The sequence below is a fragment of the Danio rerio genome, chromosome 3, assembly GCF_049306965.1.
Source record: "Danio rerio strain Tuebingen ecotype United States chromosome 3, GRCz12tu, whole genome shotgun sequence".
Lineage (NCBI taxonomy): Eukaryota > Metazoa > Chordata > Actinopteri > Cypriniformes > Danionidae > Danio > Danio rerio.
The window spans coordinates 18753575-18768257 of NC_133178.1; the positions used below are offsets into that span (position 1 = coordinate 18753575).

A 14683-nucleotide genomic window follows, 5' to 3' on the forward strand; every position below is an offset into this window, starting at 1 on the left:
TGTGTCTTCGTTTACAGATGATCCAGCTGCGACGTTGCGGTTCTGGAACTCATCTCGGCTGCTCATGACATCAGAGCAGCTGTTAATTCGGTTTTGTCCCTAGTTCTGTCTGAGTTGGCTAACGCTATATGCTGCTGGGTCAATTTAGAGCACACACGCCCAACAACAACTACATCTGGGCTGGGAATGCTCTCTTTTAAATCTCTCAAGATTTCAACATTATTATGGGATGATGGTTTGGAGTATTCTTCCTCTTCCTTTTTTATTTGGAGCATGCACGGCTCCACAATGAGCTCAGCTGCAGGTGTGTGTGTGTGTCTCTCGTGGATATGGAATTGTGCGACTGGGAGCCAGAGAGAGGCTCAGATCGAGCCTAGCTGCTTCCTTCCTCAGTCTCTCAATCCAATAGCTTTCCCAGAACAGGAAACGCCCCTCAGAGTGCAGAATTCCTGCCACAAAAGCAGCCTTAACCAGCGCTTAATCGCATCACGCCTAGACTTCATTTACTATGTTAGATACACAAACGTAGTGCAGTTTGTTGTGCCTACAATGAAATTAACTGATTAGTTTATGCTAATGAAATGAAACTTTTAAATCAACATTTATACAGCAGATGTGTTTGCCTTGTCTTTTTCTGGCACACACACTAAGCAACAAGTCGATGTGGACTGTTTCCCACATTTTCATCGTAACTTTGTCTCGCAAACGTAAGCTGCGCACATCACTTTTGATGCACTTTCAAATGCATACTTGCGAGAACGAAGATGCATGGTGACATTTCGGAAACATCGCAAGTTGCGAAGTATCGGCTTTTTGACTAAAGAGCCAATCAGAGGCACCAGTTTACATACCTGATTGGTTGTAAATTCAAGCCCCACCCCTGTTCATCAGCATTAAGGCTCCTCCCCCCTCCACACACGTCAGAGAAGCACCACGGGTTGTTTGTGTTGATGTTGTTTGTTTCTGGAAAAACCCTCCATCAGATTGTTCTCCATTTAATTTCGAGAATCTGAAGTGCTGCTGTTTCTGTGCTTGACTCTGGGTTGGTTGGACTGCGTGTGGTCATGAGGACCGTAGAGTTCATAACGCTTCTGTGTGTGATGTGACCATTTTGCCTTACATGTTTTCCAGGACTAATTAAAGAGCATAACTAAAATGTGGTGTTTGCAGAGTCTTTATTGAATGTGTTTGTTTTGCTGTGCACGCATATTGAGGGATACGTTGTTTAGGTTTATCAAAGAGGATCTTATTTTCTTCTGATCTGAGGTCACCATGAAACAGAAGTTAAGATTGTCCTTTTTTAAAATATTGTGATGTACAGTAAATTTAAACAGTCCTGAAATAAGGAAGGTGGGTCATGATCTTGTTTTTTGGGTACTGATTGGATTGTTGGATAAATGGTGTTGCTTACAAAAGGAAGGAAGATTGAGAAATGGATGAATGCATGACAGAAACGAGAGACAATCTGATAGCCCCGCCCTAAAGGCATCCTATGTGACCAGAAATGAAGTCATTTTCAAATGGCAAAGAAGGTTATGGTATTTGATTGAATTATGATGGCAAATTTTATGTTTATCAAAATAATGAAGAGCACAGATGCATAATTTAACTAATTATTAAATTAAGAAGAACTAATTTTAATTAAATAGCACCTTTAATTTCAAGGGCGAAAGCCATGATGTTAAAGGAGTGGTCCAGAGGTGCTGTAATGTTATAGCAGAGACCGCTAAAATGCCATCCAAACGCTATTTTTACAGAGCTTGTTCTGTTTCTGTGTTTCGGTGTTCCAAGGACGCATAAAGAGAGAAGTGCTTACAGTTTAATTTTAATTATGTTCCAGAGAATTATAAAACTAAATAGCTAGCATTTGACAAAGGAGAGCCCTCTCAGTTCAGCACTGGATTCAGCTAAAAAATCTTCCAACCATAATAGACGAAGCTGCGGATTGTGAGCCACAACCTGTTACTATTGTTATTTGTTCAAAATAGCTGCTTTTTAAATGTTGGGTCAACCCAGAAGGTTGAGCAATGAGGCTGAAATCATGTCTCGTTGCCACTGTCGGTTTAGTAGCTCGCAGCGCGTCTTGCAAACTCCGCCCTCAGAATGTCCCCCGAATCAAACGTCACACAACCCGCCCACTACAGCAGGAATCAGACAGGTAAAGCACATTTTCACATCATCATGAAAGTAAAATTAAGACAACCGAAACAAACAAATGACACGTTACTGTACAGCATTACATTGTATGTCTATACGCACATGCCTATGTGTTCTCATTCATCATATTCATTTACTTGCCGACAGCCTGTTGGCATCAAATATCGAGTGGTCTCGCCACTAACGAAGGGGGCCGAGCGCAGTGAGCGCACCCATACATAATAAAAAAACGACAGAAATTCTCTGTTAATAACTCGGTAGAAAATGTATTTTATAGCATACTCATGCTCCGGAGAGACCTGAAACAGATTCATTTTTTCCTATAGGCTATACGTTGCATATTATTCTGTGATCTTAAGTAAAGGAAAGTGTTAAGTATTCCAGCACATAAGAGCAAGTAATAAAATATAGCGCTCAGCAGCTATCAACTAATAAAGATCTACATGTATTTAAAATTTAATTTTCAAATTTTACCACATCATATAAAACCAAACACTTGTTTAAGGACACAGAACACATTTTGTATTTACAGTTTTTTCCGATGAGTTTGTAAAGAGGCGCCGTGCAGAACTGGAAGCCAGAAAAAAGGTAGCCTAGTTTCTGCTTTCACCCACCCAAAAAAAGCTCTGTTCTTACGAATTGATTAATATCATTGTATCCAAATACTTTATTAATAGTTCAAACCTTCTTCGTGGTTTACTGTTTTAAGAAAATATCTAAAATCTTTTTCTCAAAGAGGCCCTTGTAAAATTAAAGTTTAATATGGCTTTAAAATGGTTTGATTTATGTATTGCATATACCTAAATTGTGATAGCTAGCTTTTGTTTATTTTATATTGGTTTATTTATTTAATGCAGTTTTATTATATCCGATATTTGTAATTCTTTAAATGATTTCAATATAGCATATTATTTTATTAAGATATGACACTCTTGTTTTGAGTCTGCAAAAGTGGACACATCATTTGTTTTTTGTCTTTTTGTTGTATTTATATTGTGTATTATCTCCAAAACAAATACATTTTTAAAAAAGCGGCTCGCTGAATCAACAGAGCTGTGAAGGGAGCACTCTTTTGCTTGGTCTCACATTCACATACAGGCATCTAAACACACACAAACACACCTTTTAAACTTGCCAAAAACTCTTGAAAACCTTTACTGTCTGCTGTGTCTTTAATATGGTGTAAAGATTGTTATGCGTTATTGAAACATCAAGGAGGACACAGCAAAGAATGTCACTTATAAATTAAAACTTTATTATTTTATGCAACAGCCTTACATTTAAAAGGGAAACATAAGGGCGATCATATGCAAAAATACCCCAGCCTATAAGGCTAGATGTTTTCTTTCCCTTATTTATTTTTTTTGTTTCGCGCATGTACTGGTGTGCGATCAGAAAACTAGTGTCCGCCTCTCCTTTCATTTTGCCCCGAAGCCCCAGCTGGCCCTCTTTGGCCCAAGGTTTTCGGGCCGAAAAAATGCCGGCTGCTAGCCCCGAGAAAGCCCTGCTGTGGCCCAATTAGGCCCCGGAAGTGATAGTGGAAACGCGATTGGCCTTGGCTCGCACTGGTTCGATCGCTCTAGGCGCAATAGTGGAAACGCGGCTGTTGATCTATTACATGCACAATTCCTATGGTTACCTTAAAAGTATGCTGTAGCGGGGATAAAAACAAGGATGTAAACAACAGGAAATGCTGTTTGGCACTAGCTACAATTTCAATTTAAGTCAAACTGCTGTAAACAGTCACAATCTTCATCAGCGCTGCAGTGTCTCTATGCGGCCGCATTCCCTGCATTCTACATCTCAAATAACAAACTCGCAAAAGATATGTGAATGTTTCATAGTACTTACACACGCTTATTCTGAAGACACTTGTCAGGTTTTATTTTAGATAACAGACGTGAGGTTTAGCTGTGTGCTCTTCATTTTCTGTCTGATTCAGGGTCCAACTGATGCGCCTAACAGCTACTCTGACTGACAGTAGTAACACAGCAGAGGCACAGAACATGCTATTAGAGGCCTGACGCTTTTCCTGGTGACATGGAGCCGATCCACAAATCACAGCACATTATGTTAGCTGACCAATCAGAGCCTCTTGAGGGCGATCTTTCGGAGAAACCTTGGAATATGAGAGTCATTTTCATGTTAGCTGAGAAGCAGTATATAATCAAAGTAAGATGTATGAAAGAATAACCAGATTTTATTCAAGTGAAGCGTGAGCACATGTTGCTTTTCATCTTATAAACACAACCAAACCTTAAAAATACACCCAAAAAGTACACATACAATTTGTATGGTCTCATTTTAGTATTATTTACTCATTCCCAATGATTGTTGGGATTAAGGGTGGAGTTTGGATGCACACCACATTTTAAAAATTACGTTTTCAGAAGAATTACTTTTTTGAGAATGTCAAATAGTTGTTTCCTCATAAGATTAAGCTGGATGTTGTACGATTAAATCTTTTTTTTTTTTTTTTTTACTTAACTCAACATGATTATCAGCGAACAAGTAGATTTTTTTTTTTATTTGAAGTCATAACAGGACATTTTACTTGGAAAATATGAAAAAAGTACTAATTTTTATAAAAATCAATAAAAAAATCCAAAAGGAAATAACATTAAGACCTTCCTTGGTAAGAATTTTAATTTTAAATTAAAGTTGAAACAATGTCTGGTACAATGGTCGAATAACTTTTGAAATTGCATCAACATTAATATTGTCACCTTATTTTACTATCATTGTTGATTTACTGTTGAAATTACGTTGGTTTACCCTCTTACCTACATTATGGGTGAATTTAAGGTTGCTCGTAATTTGAATCAACAGTGAATGCACAATTTAGCTTGTGTATTGCAATTTATTAACTACCCCACATTCTGTCATCTTTTTGATTCACAGTTGGGTTGTTTCCACAGGCATGGACAACTTGAAAACATGAAGGAAAATTGTGTTCAATCTTGTCGTTTGGGAAAAAGAAAAACGCTGTGAGCTGGGCTAAATGCAGTCATTTTATGTGTATAAATGTGAAATGTTTACCAGTTGAGAGCCCATGACAACCGTATAAAATCTGTAAAGCTGTCAAAACCACTCTAGGAATTCCTCCATCACACATAAATGAAGATCTGCAGCAAGGAGATGAGTTTCTGATGCCGGTCTTGAACCGTAAATGGCAGCATCATGAACATGACAAGAAAGAAACGGGTATGCTTCTTTATTCTGTCCTTTTTAGGGTCTCATATTGTAACCAAGTCTTTTTATGGCTCATTTAAATGATTGTGTTGTGTTCAGCTTTCAGTTAAACCCCATCAGAGTCAGTTTGGAAGCAGACTCATCCTGTTTTGTTCACACCAAGCTTTGGGTGTCAACATTTACACTTATTTAAATGACATAGCACACTAACAAAGAGATCACATAAGAGTTGGTTTTTAATTGACTTCCAGTGCCAGATGTGAAACTTACAGACTAGAAATAGAGGATTATGAGTGCAATGATTAACAACATTTAGAAAAGGCAATAATGAACTGGAATCTGAGTACTAGATAGTTTGGAAACCCTTATGGGGGTTTATTATTTTTTCTGTTTAACACAAAACAAGTTATTTTGAAGAATGCTGGTCAGTGACACCCGTTGACTTCTATGGTCAATAGGTGCCACTGCCAGCTATCAACATTCTATAAAATATCTCCTTTTGTGTTCAACAAAAGAAATAGGTTTTGAACAAGTGAAGGCTGAGCAAATGATGGCAGAATTTACATTTAAGTAAACTATCCCATCAAGTCTCAAAATCAAGCAAATTGTTTTGTAATTTAGCCTCACATTCTGATAGCTGCATTCTATAAAATTGAATGTACAAGTTGTTGTTTTTTCCTCATCATTTAATAACAAACATCATGAAACATTTGTGCTAATCAATGCACATCAAATATGTGGCAGAAAAGCAATTTGTGGTTCATAAAAGAAATGTGATGTGAGTTTTTGGTTCACAGTTTTAGAACTGTGAATCTAGAACCAACATATCATCACAGCATCTGCAACACTTCAAGTGTTAAAGATGCCCTATAATGAAATCTGGGTATACCCAGGCATAGTAGAATAATAAAATGTCAGTATATGGAAATGGGCATACTGTGAGCCTCAGACACCACAGATTTCTTGTTTTCATATAAACTCCAACTGGGGTGGATTTAACCAATAAGTAAGGTAAGCGGCCACTTATGGATCCAGGAAATCTGGGGCCCCCCAATAAATAGCTAGAAGTATAAATTATACCTATAAACTATATATATATATATATATATATATATATATATATATATATATATATATATAAAACATTGTTTTCTACCATATTTTATATGGTGAGAGTTAAGAATACAATTTTGACCTTAAATATTATTTGATAAACAAATATATTATAATAATATTATATATTATAATGTTTGCAAATTTGGGTTGTTCATCCAGACCTGACGAGCATGTCATCAAGCACTTGGATCACAAAGAAAGCTATGAGATCATTAATATTGCGCGTCTTATGCTGTGTTTGATTAGAAACAACGTTTTCTAATGAGACTAAAACAATAATTTTTCTCTCTCAAGTTTTTTCTAAGCATTTCACTTACTACGTGTGTGGGACTTTTATTTTGAAAACGCGAGCGCCAATTAGTTTACTGTGCGTTACTGTGCAACGTCAGCACGAGGTACGTTCAAACTGGCCCCAGGACGCAAAATGCAAGATTTACAGATTATACATTTATTCATCTCCACTCTGAAGAGGTATAAGGTATGTTTAGTTAAATCTTTTGTTAATTTATCATGTTTATTGTACAGTCTACATGCGTGTGTTTAACCAAACACATGAAGACTGCCGAATGGTGTCAATTCACTTAACATTAGCTCAACTGCCATATGTTCACGCAGAGATTGATATTAATTTCTGGCTGTGTTTTCTTTCACTATAGCTTCAAATTTCAATGTCGTACATCTCTATCACTATATTTTGTCAGGTTTAATTATAATTTAGCCTTTATCCACAACAGATCTGGTGAGCAAAATAGGTTAAGGGTTAATTTTTTGTCAGTGTAAAGTTACATCATAGTGTGTGTGTGTGTGTGCGTGCGTGCGTGCGTGCGTGCGCAAGAGCTGCACTCAGAGCTGAGCTCATTAATATTCACGACACGAGCCATATATGGTCAATCATGGACCTTTTGATTCTATGGGTATAATGAATTACTCTATGAAAGTAATAAATAACCTTTTAAAACTGTTTCTGGAGATTTTTTTTTTACTTATCAAAGCCATAAACCTACTATGTAAATGTGGAGAACAATTTAAGTTATTAAACCAATGCAGTAAATGGCACCCTTGAATCCCAGCCTACAATCCAATTTTATCCAGAATGGTTCTCTGAGTGCCATTCCCTGCCATGACCAATACTCCCAGTCTCCTCTTTCTGTGTCCAGCATGATGTTTGTGTTCATGAGAGCCCCTTCTGTGTCCACTTCTTTTACGCCGATGACTTTCGCGCCCTTTTCTAGCACCTCGAGTATGTCCACTCCTGTGTCCACTTGCATGAACCCTCTTTTTGGATGTTTTCCTGTCGCGTCCAGTAGTTTTATCTCTACTCCTGTGCTCGTGTTTGACAAGAGTCGTCCTGCTCTCCAGCTTTTGTGTCATCTGAGGTGCCGCCGAAAACGCTTTATTTTCCCGCCAGGCTTCATCAAAACAAGACGCACAGAACTGAGAACAAACACCAGGAGCTGTTCTGTGGCGTGAACAAATATTTCCTTTGGGCTCTCCGGCAACAACAATAACCGTGTGCTTTTCTCTGGGACTGTCATACCTCAGGTGAGTCTTGTCCATTTCTGGGAGTATCCTTGAATCTTTGGGGTTTTGTGAAGTGCAGTTTTGTCTCTCCGTGTGTACAGGTGTCATATAGCGTGCAGGTGAAGTGTCCTGAAGGCCCGTGTTTTTGAAGCGCTCCACCACTTCTGCGAACATGGTGTTTTTGTTGAGCGTAGGTCGAGGTGAGAAGGTTTTTCTGCACTCGGGACAGGTGTAACCCGTGTCTCTGCTGCCGTTTTTCTCCCAGTAGTGTTTAATGCAGCTCATGCAGTAGTTGTGTCCGCAGGGAATCGTCACAGGGTCTTTTAGGGCATCCAGGCAGATGGGGCAGGTGAAGGGGTCGAGGTCTTCCAAACTCTTGTCTGCCATTATCCTGAGCTCTGTGGTTGTGGTGTATGTGGAGGAATTGTGTGGAAGTGAAAGAGAAGAGTAAACAGGTGTGTTTGAGATGACTTATAACCTGTTTAACTAGTTTTCCAACCCTATTAGCGATGTACTTTTTTTTTTTTGCTTTGATGTTTCCTGAGATAATACACTACCAATGAAACGTTTTACCATGACATCTATTTTCTTATCTATTGTAATGCCCTTCTCATTGTTTCCCACAAAACAACAAGCATGTTTGAAATGATTATGACAATTGTTTTATTAATATGCACTGAAAATGCTGGTTATTAAAGTGATTAACAAGTATTCAAGTGCAGCCAGTTATAAACATTGTGTCATCGTTTACTCAGCCTTCGTTTGTTACAAACCTGTTCAAGTTTTATTGCTTTTGTTGAACACAAACGTAATATTTGGAATAATGTTATAAACCTGTAATCATTGACTTCCATAATATTTTTATTTTTTTTTTTACTATGGAAGTCAATGGTTAACATTCTTCAAAATATCTTCTTTTGTTTTCCACAGAAAAAATTATTCTGTAAAGGTTTGGAACCACTTGAGGGTGAGTTAATAGTGATTTTTTTTTTGTTTGTTTTGTGGTAAACTATCCCATTAACACTTTCTAATATTTGATGATTCATGGGATTTATTTCACATTTTACTTTTTTATTTGCATTGTGGGAACTGGATCTCTTGCTTCGACAACTTGTCGATATTAAAAAGTATAACTTTCACTGATCTTTTTGTAGTTTAAAGCAGTTGCCTGGATTGGTCATGTAAATTACAGCATACAAATTAATAATGTGCTGCTGTAAAATATAATAAGTTTGACCTTAAAATTGTAACCGATTGCCTTGAAATTTCTAAATAAAGTAGTGTATTAATTTTAAGTGAGTGTAACTTAAAACGGTTTGTATTTACAACTTTTTAATAAAGTAAACTTCAGTACTGTTGATTCAAAATAATTAGTTAGTTCAAAATAATTAATTAGGAAACTGAAGCACCTTTAAATGATCAAGTAAGCTGAACTAAAACATTTAAGTAAAGACAAAAAAACAATACCTTACTTACTCACCCCCAGGGCCGTTTATATCGAAGTTGATATTTAGCCACACCATGTTAGTGTTTCATAACATCTAATTTTTTACAAGGTGGGTCGTTAGCCTAACGCTCAACCCCCAGCCTGGAGAATCAGGACATAAACCACGGACAATTTAGCTTACCCAATTCAACTACCATTCATTTCTTTGGACTGTGGGGGACACCAGAGCACCTGGAGGAATGTCACGCAAACATGAGGAGAACATGCAAACTCCACACAGAAATGCAAACTGACTTCTTGCTGTGAGGTGACAGCGCTGCCCATTGTGCAACCATGCCGCCCTAAAAACCAATACCTTCACTGTATTATATAGCATCCACGTGCTCCAAAAAAAAAACAAAATAACAAGTCATTTTTAGATATTTATAATATATAATTTATGTATTATTATATGTGTTGTTTTTATTATTATATAAATATATATTTTTACTATTATATAAATATTTTTATAATATCATTTATTATATTATATATTATCATTTATTAAATATTATTAAATTAATTAATATATTAAAATATATTATTATATTTATAAATTTTGAACATCTGACAGCTTTTTCAATTCTTTGATTTATGCACAACTCACCCCTATTCCTGTAAGTTACAAACATAACTATATATTTAACATCAATATACATTCATTTAATAAGTTTTGTTGGAAACATTCATGCAGTATAGGGACATTTTAAAAAAAACAAAGTGTTAGAATAAAAAAATGAAAATGAAATTAGCATCAGTTTTTAAGTCGGCCTGCTCCACTAAAGCAGTAGTTTAGTAGGCGCTCAGCTCCTGATGCAGTGCATGCAGAGTCTCCGTCCACAGGGAATGATTGCAGGAGCGCTGAGTTGCAGCACTTCTCTCTGCTCAGCTGTTTCATGAAGACAATGCAGTGCAGAGACCCAGAAAACTGCCAAAGGCTGCTTTTCTGCTCTGAAAGCAGTGGACTGTGGGGGTCGAGCCTGTGCTGGCCGACTGTCACGTACAAACATCCCGGAGGGTACAAACTCAAAAATGTTCAATATGTTGTGACATGGTATTGACAGTTGGTTTTACACAGATCCTAAGCATTTACAGTATTTGGAAAGTTACTAGCATGCTAGCAGATGACATGAAATCAAACTCTATGTGGTTTCTATAAACCTTGATATTTTTTGTCAAATGGTATATTCTTTATTATCCATCCATCCATCCATCCATCCTTCTACAGTATCTGCGCACACACACACATACTTGATCTAAAATCATTCATTTATTCATTAATTTTCTTTGCGGCTTATTCCCTTTATTAATCTGGGGTGGCCACAGCAGAATGAACCACCAATTTATCCATCATATGTTTAATGAAACGGATGCCCTTGCAGCTGCAACCCATCACTGGCAAATATCCATACACTCTCATTCACACAAATACACTACGGACAGTTTTAACATACCCAATTCACCTATAGCACATGTCTTTGGACTTATGGGGGAGACCGGAGCACCTGGAAACAACCCACGTGAACACAGGGAGAACATGTAAACTCCACACAGAAATGGCAATTGACCTAGCCGAGGTTTGAACCAGTGACCTTCTTGCTGTGAGGCGATCGTTCTACCCACTGCGCCACCACATCACCCGATCTAAAATCAATCTTGACAAAATTAATCTATAATCAGTTATGTAATCTATAATCGATCTGTACATAATCTATAATTGATCTTTACATTATCTATAATCAATCTTTTCATAATCTATACTCGATATGTACATAATCTATAATCGAGCTTTACAGAAACGATCTATAATCGATCTTTACATAATTGATCTATAATCGATTTTTACATATTTGATTTATTATCGATCTTTACATAATCTATAATTGATCTTTACATAATGGATCTATAATCGATTTTTACATATTTGATTTATTATCGATCTTTACATAATCTATAATTGATCTTTACATAATGGATCTATAATCGATTTTTACATATTTGATTTATTATCGATCTTTACATAATCTATAATCGATCTTTACATAATGGATCTATAATCGATTTTTACATAAGTTATAATTTATCTCTACATAATCTATAATTAATCTTTACATAATTGGATCTAAAATTGATCCTTATGTAATTAATCTACATAATCTATAATCAATTTTTTACAGAAACTATCTATAATCGATCTGTAAATAACTGATCTATAATCGATCTTTACATAATTTACCTTAAATCAATCCTTAAATAATCTTTATTCGATATTTACATAATCTATTATTGATCTTTACTTAATCTATCTAAAATCGGTCTTTACATAATCTATAATCGATTTTTACATATTCTCTAATCGATCTTTACATTATTTATAATCGATCTTTACATAATCTATAATTGATCTGTACATAATCTATAATTGATATTTACATAATCTATAATTAATCTTTAGATATTCTATAATTGATCTTTACATTATTTATAATTGATCTTTACATAATCTATAATTAATCTTTAGATAATCTATAATTGATCTTTAGATAATCTATAATTGATCTTTGGATTAGTATATTTTATATATATTATTTTCTACGCTTTTTTTTGCAGACATTTAAAATAAATTTGCTTAATAATATTTTCTTAAAATACATTTGGATGAAATTTTATATATCAAGCTTTATTGTTAATAAACTACATACTACACACAAACAAATAATAATTACTACTTTAACACAAATTTGTAGTTGAAAGAACAAGGCAAACATCAGTTCTCTAAGCTATGGGGGAGTGAGAGATTTATGTATGCAAATAATGTCATTCAAATTCCTGAAGTTTATCAAGATGAAAGCTTAATACCATCTTCTAATGCCCTGTGGTATTATTTGACATTGAACATAATAGTATATTTGAGGGTGAAATCAGTGTCTCTGTAAATGTCCCAATCGGCGTATCAGTCAGTGTTTTGGTTGAGAACAGGTCAGCTTTACTTCATGGCTTCTTGTTGATCCCAGTGCTGATGCAGGCCGTAAAGTAGCTGTGTTCACCCTGGAGAAAGTCCAGATGCTCTGCGGGTCTAAGTGAATCTCCAGCCTCTGCGAAATTACAGAGAAAGAGAGAGAGAGAGAGAGAATATGACCCTGTTTCTCAGATTCTTTTGACGTATTAGGAAAAAGTGCAGGAATGTTACTCTGCTTGTTTTTGTGCAGTGGAGAGAAGGAACAAGGAAAATATAGATAAGATTTCCTTTCTGTATGTACTCTATACTGTACAGGAAAACCTTATGCTGCTGGAATTAATTTTATTCAGCCTATAGGAGCCAAAGGGTCTATCCAGCAAGTCTTTTTAGAAGCTAAAACGAAAATATGCACTAAAGAAAAATACTGAAAGAGCATAATTTTTATTTTTGGAGAAAGTCTTATTCCTTTTCTACAATTAATCTGTACATCCATCTGTACATAATCTATAATTGGTCTTTACAAAATCTATCTATAATTGATCTTTACATAGTCTGTAATCGGTCTTTACGTAGTCTATGAATAATTGATCTGTACATAATCTAAAATTGATCTTTGCATAATTGATCTATAAACGATCTTAACATGGTCTATAATCAATCCTTACATAATCTATAAATAATTGATCTGTACATAATCTATAATTGATCTTTGCATAATTGATCTAAAATCGATCTTTACATAATCAATCTTTACATAAGCACTCTTTACCCAATCTAGATATAATTAATCCTTACACAATCTATAATTGATCTTTACATAATCTATTTATAATTCATCTTTAAAGAAATTATCTATAATCATTCTTCACATAATCAATATATAATAGATCTTTACCTAGTCAATCTATAATCGATCTTTACATAATCGATCTGTAATCGATCTTTTCCTAATCAATCTATAATCAATAATTACATGACCAATCTTTACATAATCCATCTATAGTCAATCTTTACATTATCTATAATCGATCTTTACATAATCCATCTATAATTAATCTTTACATCATCAATCTTGGCAGCATGGTGGCACAGTGGGTAGCACAATCGCCTTACAGCAAAGTCACTTGTTCGAGCCTCAGCTGGGTCAGTTGGCATTGCTGTGTGAAGTTTGCATGTTCTCCCCGTGTTTGCGTGGGTTTCCTCTGGGTGCTCTGATTTCCCCCACAAGTCCAAAGACGTGCAAAAGGTGAATTGGGTAAGCTAAAATTAAAGTGTGTATGGATGTTTCCCAGTGATGGGTTGCAGCTGGAAGGGCATCCACTGCGTAAAACATGCTGAGTAAGTCGGCGGTTCATTATGCTGTGGCAACTCCAGATTAGTAAAGGGACTAAGCCGAAAAGAAATTGAATGAATGTATAAATAATCGATTTTTATATGAGCATTCTTTACATAATCTATCCATAATTAATCTTTTCATAATTGATGTATAATCGATCTTTACATAATCAATCTTTACATGAGTAATCTTTACATGATCTATTATTGTTCTTTACATAATCTAGCTATAATCGAAAAACTAAAGAAAAATACAGCAGATGGACTACAGCATAATTTTTGCTTTTGGGGAAACACTTTCTCCTTTTAGTCTGGGTCCAATGACTTATTGGGCTCTATTTTAACGGTCCATGCTCAGTGCAAAACGCAGGGCGCTAAAACTTTCAGGGCGTGTCAGAATCCACTATTGCTAATTTAAGGACTGAAAAATCCGCTTTGCGCTGTGGCGCATGGTCTAAAAGGGTTAAGTTTAAGCGGTGAGTTATAGGTGTGTTTTGAGAATAAACCAATCTGAGTCTCATCTTCCATTCACTTTAAGAGCCAGTTGTGTCACGCTTTAAGCGCATTTGCTATTTACATGACGTAAAGTAAGTGTAAGTGAAAAAACTGAGCATTTCACAAGCAAACAGTTAACATAACTTGCAATTAAATAAATTATTTTATTTTTTTACAAAGAGGGGAAAAATATACTTAGCCAAACCAAATCATTTAAACCTCAGTCCTGTTTTCTGTGCTCAAATGTTAAAGATGTCCCTAACCCAAAATAATAGTAAAAAGAACTCCCAAACTAAACCACAAAAACCCAGTCTTATATTAACGGGACTGCATCATTAATGAAAGTGACTGAGGGGTCACCCGTGCACAAATACATTACAACAACATAGCAGAATAATGTCATAAGTCACTCAAAGCAAATA

General features: G+C 35.6%; 2 protein-coding genes across 47 annotated transcripts in view; one reads left to right on the forward strand and one right to left on the reverse strand.

Moving 5' to 3' along the window:
* The first annotated feature begins 6832 nt into the window (after positions 1-6832).
* asb16 (ankyrin repeat and SOCS box containing 16) overlaps positions 6833-14683 on the forward strand; it is a 32560-nt gene continuing 24709 nt past the window's right edge. For 8 of the 46 annotated variants that reach the window (XR_012400587.1, XR_012400614.1, XR_012400600.1 and 5 more), the window contains exons 1-5: positions 6833-6943; positions 7825-8007; positions 8088-8186; positions 8291-8441; positions 8917-8953. The gene's annotated coding sequence lies outside the window, so the exon portion shown is untranslated. Of the gene's footprint in view, positions 6944-7697; positions 8008-8087; positions 8187-8290; positions 8442-8916; positions 8954-14683 lie in introns of all 46 variants that reach the window. The other 38 variants (XR_012400588.1, XR_012400615.1, XR_012400601.1 and 35 more) reach the window with 7 other exon arrangements.
* si:busm1-163l24.4 lies at positions 7537-8373 on the reverse strand. The gene is given in 1 exon segment (NM_001005315.1): positions 7537-8373. A coding segment is annotated over 1 exon segment (837 nt).